General features: G+C 45.7%; 1 protein-coding gene across 2 annotated transcripts; it reads left to right on the top strand.

Moving 5' to 3' along the window:
* The first annotated feature begins 2511 nt into the window (after positions 1–2511).
* Positions 2512–7704, top strand: ALG11 (ALG11 alpha-1,2-mannosyltransferase). 2 transcript variants are annotated; one of them, XM_059465861.1, is made up of 4 exons: positions 2512–2719; positions 3646–3876; positions 4577–5508; positions 7304–7704. In XM_059465861.1, exons 1-4 carry the CDS (start codon positions 2682–2684, stop codon positions 7573–7575), a joined length of 1473 nt encoding a protein of 490 aa, XP_059321844.1. In that variant the 5' UTR covers positions 2512–2681; the 3' UTR covers positions 7576–7704. The 2 variants fall into 2 exon arrangements, with proteins under 2 accessions (XP_059321844.1, XP_059321845.1); XM_059465862.1 differs by having other exon boundaries at positions 2514–2719; positions 3685–3876.
* The last annotated feature ends 223 nt before the right edge of the window (positions 7705–7927 follow it).

Genomic DNA, 7927 nt, shown 5'->3' with positions numbered 1-7927 from the left:
GAACAGCCCCAACATTCTTAGCCTGTCTTCATAGCGGAGATGTTCCAGACCTCTGACCATCTCCATGGCCCTCCACTGCCTTGCTCCAACAGGTCCCTGTCTTTTCTGTGTTGAAGATCCCAGAGCAGGATGCAGCACTCCAGGTGGGGTCTCACCAGATGGAGCAGAGCAGAATTCCCTCCCTCGCTCTGCTGGCCACAGTGTTTTTGATGCTGCCCAGGATGCTCTTGGCCCTCAGCACTGCAATGGTCAGCTCCTCTCCAGCTTTTTGTCCATGAGAACCCCTAAGTCCTTCTCTGCAGGGCTTATCTCAATGAGTTCTTCTACTCTGTACTCATGTCTGGGACTACCCCAATCCAGGTGCAGCACCTAGACATTGAGCCTTTGACCACAACTCTCAGGCTGCATCCATCCCACCAATTCCTCCCCACCTCAGACATTCTGTGATTCCATGAACCATAAATTATTAGAGGTGAGAAAACTGACACTCCCACCATCATGCAAATTTCTCCCTAAATGAGTAAGTGAAACTCAAAACCCAAGTGTGTAGGTATCTCCCTCATTAATTAGTCTTCTTGCTTCCAGGAGCTCCTGACCATTATTACTTAAGTCTCATCTTAATTAAAACTGTGATCTTAATTAAGCAGGCTGTGACCTGCTGTCCTTCAGCTTCTTCAAGACTTGGTGTAAAATTCATACCTTCCAAGGGAGTGACCATGGACTCCTATCCAAGTCAGTGGGGAGAAGCATAAATTTCATCATCTAAAACAGTATGGACTTCCTGTTCCCTGGAATAACTCACCTGCTCCTCTGAACTCTGAACTCAGACAGTAATCTTAAAATGTAGAAGAAAGAAAGGTGGTTTGAGTTAAGAGATGTAATTCCAGCAGAGATCTATTCTGTAAACATTCCACCTCTTTTAAGGGAACTGCTCTGTCAGGGAAGAGGAAAAAGATTAAGGGAGAGAAACCAATACCTCTTGCATCCTCTTTATGAGAGCTGTTGGTTCAGAAATAAAATGTTAGGCCATGCTTGCTGCATATTCCACAGACCTCTTCCAAATTACCTGCTTACATAGAGACATCCTTGTAAACCTACAGTCAGTGGTACTTAGGACAGCTAAAATATTTTTTTAAAAAAATCAGTAAAACAACCAATAAATTTCTGAGTTTCCACATTTCCAGTTTCACCCCCCCGGCAGAGTCCTGCTAAACGGAAAACTCAATCCAGGCAGGTCAGAACCAAATAACCATCATTTAAGCTGGACTTTTCTCATTCCCATTAGAGCAGAGCCTTTGTCTCTCTGCTTCTGGTTATAGCAGTGGCCACCTAAATTAATGAGTCATCATCTTCCAACTTGCACTCTTCTCATGCAGAAGACATAGAACGACTTTCACAAACATCCCTAACACCTACAAGACCTCAAAATGCACAGGTGACTAGAACATGAATTACATCATGCTGATCTCAAAGAGGCTGAAGGATCACAAATTGTGGAAAGGTCTTGTTTAAAGAAACAAGGTTTGAAACTCCCTCAAATTTTGGTCAACCTCAACTCTACAAGAGACTGAAGAATGAATTATCTGGATCAAACTTCCCACATAAAGCATTTTATTATTTTAAAATGGAGAATGTGGTGGGGGAAAAGAAGCATGTAGCAATGTGACAGGAGATCAGAAATATTTCGGATTGTTCTGTCAAAGTCTCTCCTGATCTAGAGATAGTAGTTTCACCCAACGCTTCCCAGGACCCTGGAGATCAGGGTGAGTTCCTTATGTTTTTCCAAGTATGACATTTTAGGAACATGAAGTCTGATGTGGACTGACACATCATTAGTAGAAAAAGCAGCACCACTCAGTCTTATTGCTACACTGACCCTCTGGTCTGTGCATATACTCTCCAATCAAGACAAAATAGGCCAAAAAAGCATGTAAGGCAGAGATAACCTCGGTGGTAGCTGTCCCCATGATCGTGTTCATGGGATCCTTTTGGAGACGGTGTCAGGCGCAGCCTGTGTTGGACACCCCGCCCTCGGCCTCACATTAACCTGCACACAGGCGCTGGCAGCTCCCTCTCCATAATGAGGGAAAGCAGGAGGCTACGGCAGGGCTGCAAGTGAAGACATCGGGCTCATCGAGGACATCCTCTCCTGGCGAGAAGAGCCAGCACTTACACAGGCAAAACCTGGGGGAGTGTGGGACACAGAAGGAACCCCGTGTCCCCAGGAGGCCTCCGCCTCCTCACAGCGCCCTCCCTTCCATCCTGCCCAAGGAATCTGAGGACGGCACTTGAAGAGGACAAGACGCAATGCAATGCAATGCAAGGAGCAGCACGCGTTATGTCTGACTGAACAGTGCCGGGAATGTGCTGCTGTTCAGTCTCTTCCGGCATCTCAGGGAAAAACGCTTCCCGCAGCAGCACACAGCCCATCCCACAACCCACTGCACTCCACGCCTTCCACGGGCTGCGGGCTCTGTGTCTGCTGGGTGGGGCCAGGGCGAGCAGGAGGCGGACAAGGAGGTGAAGGAGGAGGAGGAGGAGAAGGCAGCAGGAGAAGGCAGCGGCGGCGCCGCTCCCGCCCCTCCGGAACGCTGCCAGCCGGGAGCCGCTGCCCGGCTGGTCCCGCCCCGCCGGCCGGGAACCTCCCTTTCCGCCGGGAAGGCGACGCGGCGCTGCCCAAGATGGTGGCGGGAGGGCTGTGTCTCTGTGGGCTCTTCAGGTACCGGGGCGCGGGGGCGGCGCGTCCTGGCGGCGGGCAGGGCGGGCGGGAGGCGGCCCCGGCCCGGCCCGGCCGCGCTCCTCCGGCCCCCGGGGCGGGCCCTGCCCGGCTCCGCGCTGTGCCGCGGGCTCGGATGGGTTAATGTGCTTTTCCGCCGCTGCCGGCCCAAAAGGAAAGTGCTTCCTTAGGTGTCGATCGTGAGGCGCGGGTGGCCCCTTCGGTAAACGGGAGCGGCTGAGTGAACGCTGTTTGTCGCAAGGCTTAGCGGCACCGCGGGAGGAACCAGGCGCTGTCCCTGCGAGGCTCTTCGCTGTCCCAGGAAAGCTCCCGCTACTGAGCTGGAGGCGGTGCAGAGCGAAGGGAGCATCCCTGGCAGTGACTGGGAGAGCAGAGCGAACAGCTCTCTGCACAGAGAGACTGCTCTGAGCTGCTCGGGACAGCTGGCATCGCTGTTCTGCCTCCGGAGACTGGGAAGTGTAGGATGGAATAGGAGATGCCTGCCCCCAGTAACCCGGCACCAAAGCAGTTCACAGTAGGGCAAGCCAAACAAGAGATTGGGTGGGGAAAAAACTCTTTAAAAATCCATTTGGAAGTTGCTCTGCTGGTTGCGTATTGCCAGGTTGCTAAGGGCATGCAACTTTTACAAAGTGCATGTGGAGATAGATAACACATGTAGGGCATGAATAAACAATAATAAATGATTGCAAGGTCACAGCAGGGGAAAAAGACATCTTTGGATAAACAAAGCAGAGTAGTGATTTCATGTCTGTAATTGTCAGTCATACACAATGATGGTTTCTGAGATTAGAAGAATTCCAGAAGTTGTCAAACTCCCTGTAGCTCTGCTTTCAAGCCCTTCTCGCTCAATGCGTACACAGTAATTCTTTAAAGCAATTACGTATTTTAAAATTTCTGGCTTGTTTCAGATTGCTGTGCTCATTGTTACTCCCTGCATTATTTCTAAGTGGAATTTTGTGCATCTGCTTGGTGGTACTGCTGTGGGGAGTACGGCTCTGGATACAAAGGAAGAAACAGTTGAGGTCTGCAGGAAGAGATGGGAAGCGGCCGCTGCTGGTGGCCTTTTTTCACCCGTACTGCAATGCAGGAGGTGGAGGGGAGAGAGTCTTGTGGTGTGCCATAAGAACGCTCCAGAAAAAGTAAGCATATGTGTTTATCAAACGCACCACATTTCATTCTCAGCTTCTGTTGCTATTCTTTATGCATATGTTGGCATTTTACATATTGAAGTAGGTGTCATTAATCTACTGGTCTTACATTTTATTTTACATCTAAGTTTCATGTGCTTGCATTTTACTTCATCCCTTAGATTTTGATATTCCTGCTGTGGCACCTCTCACTTTTTTCCTTTCTTTCCTTGAGAAAACCTCTTCTTCATCAGTTTTCCACTATTGCTATGGAACTTTGTACAGTCATAACTCTTCAGTAGATAACTGTTCATCTTTATACTTGCCTCTTGGTGCAGGAGGCAAAACAAATTAGTACCTAAAGTGGATTTAACATGGGCACATACATTGATCTGCCATCATTTGTATTTTGCTCATGCTGTGCACTAGACAGATATCTCCTAATGTAGAGCAAGGAGTTCTGAGATCTGTAAAATAATACTGAGCTCCTTTTATGTTTTACTCAAATTAAGTTCTCACCCATATGTTTTTCTGCAGATCAGAAGAAACTTGTGGAAGTATAAGGAAAAGTATTATTTAGTTAAAATTATTTCTGGGCCTAACATTTGTTCTCACGTTCTTCTTGAGTACTTTTAAGTGGACTGTATTTTAGTTTCTTGCTGAAAAATAGAAAGAGAGGAATATATAAAATTCTTTTTCTTTGTTCTTGCAGGTACAGAAATGTAACATGTGTTGTTTACACTGGTGATAGAGATGCCACTGGAGAAGAAATAGTAGAAGGCGCTTTCAGAAGATTTAATATTAAATTAATCCATCCTGTGAAGTTTGTATTTCTAGAAAAACGCTTCCTTGTGGAAGCTTCTCTTTATCCGCACTTCACTTTGCTGGGACAAAGTTTAGGATCAGTGTTCCTTGGCTGGGAAGCTCTTCTAAAGTGTGCTCCTGATATTTACATTGACTCAATGGGTTATGCCTTCACAATTCCCCTCTTCAAGTACCTGGGAGGTTGCCGCGTTGGATGCTACGTCCATTATCCCACTATCAGCACGGATATGCTCTCTGTCGTGAGGAACCAGGATACCAGGTTTAACAATGCTGCCTTCATTACAAGCAGCCCTCTCTTCAGCAAATTTAAACTTGTCTACTACTGCTTCTTTGCTTTCATGTACGGCTTGGTTGGTTCCTGCAGTGATGTGGTCATGGTGAATTCTTCTTGGACACTGAATCACATCCTGTCCCTCTGGAGAGTCGGGGCTTGCACCAGTGTCGTGTATCCACCGTGTGATGTTCAGGCTTTCCTGGATATTCCACTGGAAGTGGAAAAGAGCACCAGTGAATATTCCATTGTTTCTGTCAGCCAGTTCAGGCCTGAAAAAGATCACCCTCTGCAAATCAGAGCCTTTGCTAAATTGCTGAAAGAGAAGAGAGTGGGGCAGCAGCCGTCGCTGAAGCTGATCTTAATCGGCGGCTGTCGGAACCAGCAGGATGAGGAGCGTGTCAATAAGCTGAAACATCTGTGTGAGGAGCTGGGAGTCAGTGATGATGTGGTGTTCAGGATTAACATTCCCTTTGAGGAGCTGAAGAGACACCTGGCCGAGGCCACCATCGGCCTGCACACCATGTGGAATGAGCACTTTGGGATAGGTCAGTACATTTCCTGAGTGTTCAGCTGCTTGTCCCTAGGTGTCCAAGCACGGAGGTCTGCATGCCAAGCAGGTGTCCAGCTCCTGTTCCCGTTGGAGGCAGTGTAGCTGCCTGCAGGACCAGTGCAGATGATGCACCACTAGATGCTGCTGTAGTGCAGGCTGAAGTGCTGTGGTCATAGGCTGTTAATTTTGTGCATCCTCTGGGCACCTGAGCACAGAGCTAGTCCTGTCTGTGCTGCCCAGGATGTCCTGCTGACCTCCAGCTGTTGCCCTGCAAGCTCATGGGTCACCCTGTTGTCCTTGGGTTAGGTTTGCCAACCTTCCAGAGCTTCAAGAGGCTGCAGGTGCTTCCCTTCCAGCACCTTAAATTGTGCCCTGATTGTGCTCCACTGACTGCAGGGGAGCTTAGAGACAGTTCATGTGTAGACATCCATGTTAGAGATTTTGGTTTGTTTCACCTGCCACTTGAAATTTCCAGGGTATGTCATGGGGCTCCAGCTGCTGTTTCAGGACAGGATGTGTGAGTCTCCCACAGATCCTGTCTGGTACAAATAAGCCCTGTGTAGATGCCACCAGATACCTGTGGTCATCTCATTGCATAAGGCATCTCTGCTGAGGCAAATGTATGAAGCCCTTAAATTGATAGGTGTAGCATGGAGCAGAATGTCAGAGAGGAGCTGGGACCCAGAATTAAGGTATGGGTCTCAGTTTATTTGGATTAGATTAGTCCTGACCTTGAAAGAGAGTGCCAGCTTGCCCATCTGTTATAAATCTACAGCAACCAGGTAAGTTAGTAGCCAAGCAGATGGATGCCATACTCTGCTATAATGTGACTAAACTGAAGGTAATGTCTTCTGACTTCAGTAGAAAACAGGTTAAGTATCAGGAGTAGTAGTTTATGGTCTGTAGGAGCTTTATATAAAAAACATTGACACTGAAGTGTGAATTGATATAAAAAAAATTGACACTGAAGTGTCTCTCAGAAGCTACAGCAAAATATTGGAAATTATGTCTTCTCTTTTTTTTCTTTCTCCTACAAAACAGTTTAGTTAATTTTTTTTTCAAGGGATATAATCACACTATGATTTTGAATTTGAGCAGGATTCAACCTTCATCTAACAGGCTTTTTTTTTTCTGTAAAAAATCATATTCCAAAACTTCGGAGTACTGTTTATAGTAGGCAATGTTTGAGCTGAGGGAATTGATAGCAATCAAATTAGAACTGAGAAGAATCAGCATTTTTGAGGTCTGTTCTGGAACCATGGAGGAGAATTGAAGTACATTATACTTTGTTCATATCCCACAGCTTTTGGCTGAGGAAAGCTTACTGATTCCCATTTCATTAAAATTTCTTCCATCAAAAATACAGATAATATTTTTTACTAGTGTCTTGCTGAGTTGTCAGAAGCTATTAAGATTTGTTCATCTGCAAAATACTGAACTTTGGAATATTTTCTGATTGAAATGTGCAGCCAACTTTTTTCCCAGTATCTTTCCAGACATTTAAATTCAGGTAGGTTCCAAGACCCACAAATTAACCAGTTATATCTGATTTCTAATTTCAATTTTATGTGTTTAAGAGAAAGTGTCATTTCAGTCCTTAGAACTGAAAAAATTAAATTTGTGTTTCTTATGGGACCATTTTCACTGTATTTTTTCTAACTGATTTGGAATGGCAGTCTGTAGTGAAATTTACTGTTGGTTTAACTTTCCAGTGTTAACTTCTGCCTTTTACAGAAGGTCAAAGCACATGATGTGCAGACTCATATCAGCATTTTCTGTCTCTCTTTCAGGAGTAGTTGAATGTATGGCAGCTGGCACAGTTGTCCTGGCTCACAATTCTGGTGGCCCCAAACTGGACATCGTGGTACGCCACGAAGGTCGTGTTACAGGCTTCCTGGCAGAAGACGAGGACAGTTATGCTGAGACAATGGCTTACATCTTTTCTCTGCCTCCTGAGAAAAGACTGGAGATCAGAGAAAGTGCTCGTCACTCTGTACACAGGTTTTCTGACCAGCACTTTGAAGACACATTCCTGTTATCTGTGGAGCCGTTATTTAAATAAGTGTATAGAAGTCAAAATGAACTTGAGTAAAATTACCTTTTTATATTTGATTGTGTGGCACATGTAAATATATCTAAGCTATGATCCCTTGGTTCCATTCAATAAAAAGGTTGTTTTTCTTTCTGTCAAGCTGTCTGCTTTATGTAGCAGAGACTTTTCTTTTTCTGGGAAAGAAATGCTTCTGTGTTAACTACATGAGAGTTTGGTGCACTTAAAAACCATCTGGATTCACAACCATGATACTGCTTTGGTAACAGAACTACATCAAAAAGTTCTTTTATTCATCAGCAATCTCTTTTATTTATTGAATATTTTCAGTCTTCACCTGTTCCATGACTTTCTACCTTTCTAG

Source organism: Ammospiza nelsoni, chromosome 2 (genome assembly GCF_027579445.1).
Source record: "Ammospiza nelsoni isolate bAmmNel1 chromosome 2, bAmmNel1.pri, whole genome shotgun sequence".
NCBI classification, from domain to species: domain Eukaryota; kingdom Metazoa; phylum Chordata; class Aves; order Passeriformes; family Passerellidae; genus Ammospiza; species Ammospiza nelsoni.
This window is presented reverse-complemented; position numbering and strand designations above follow the sequence as displayed.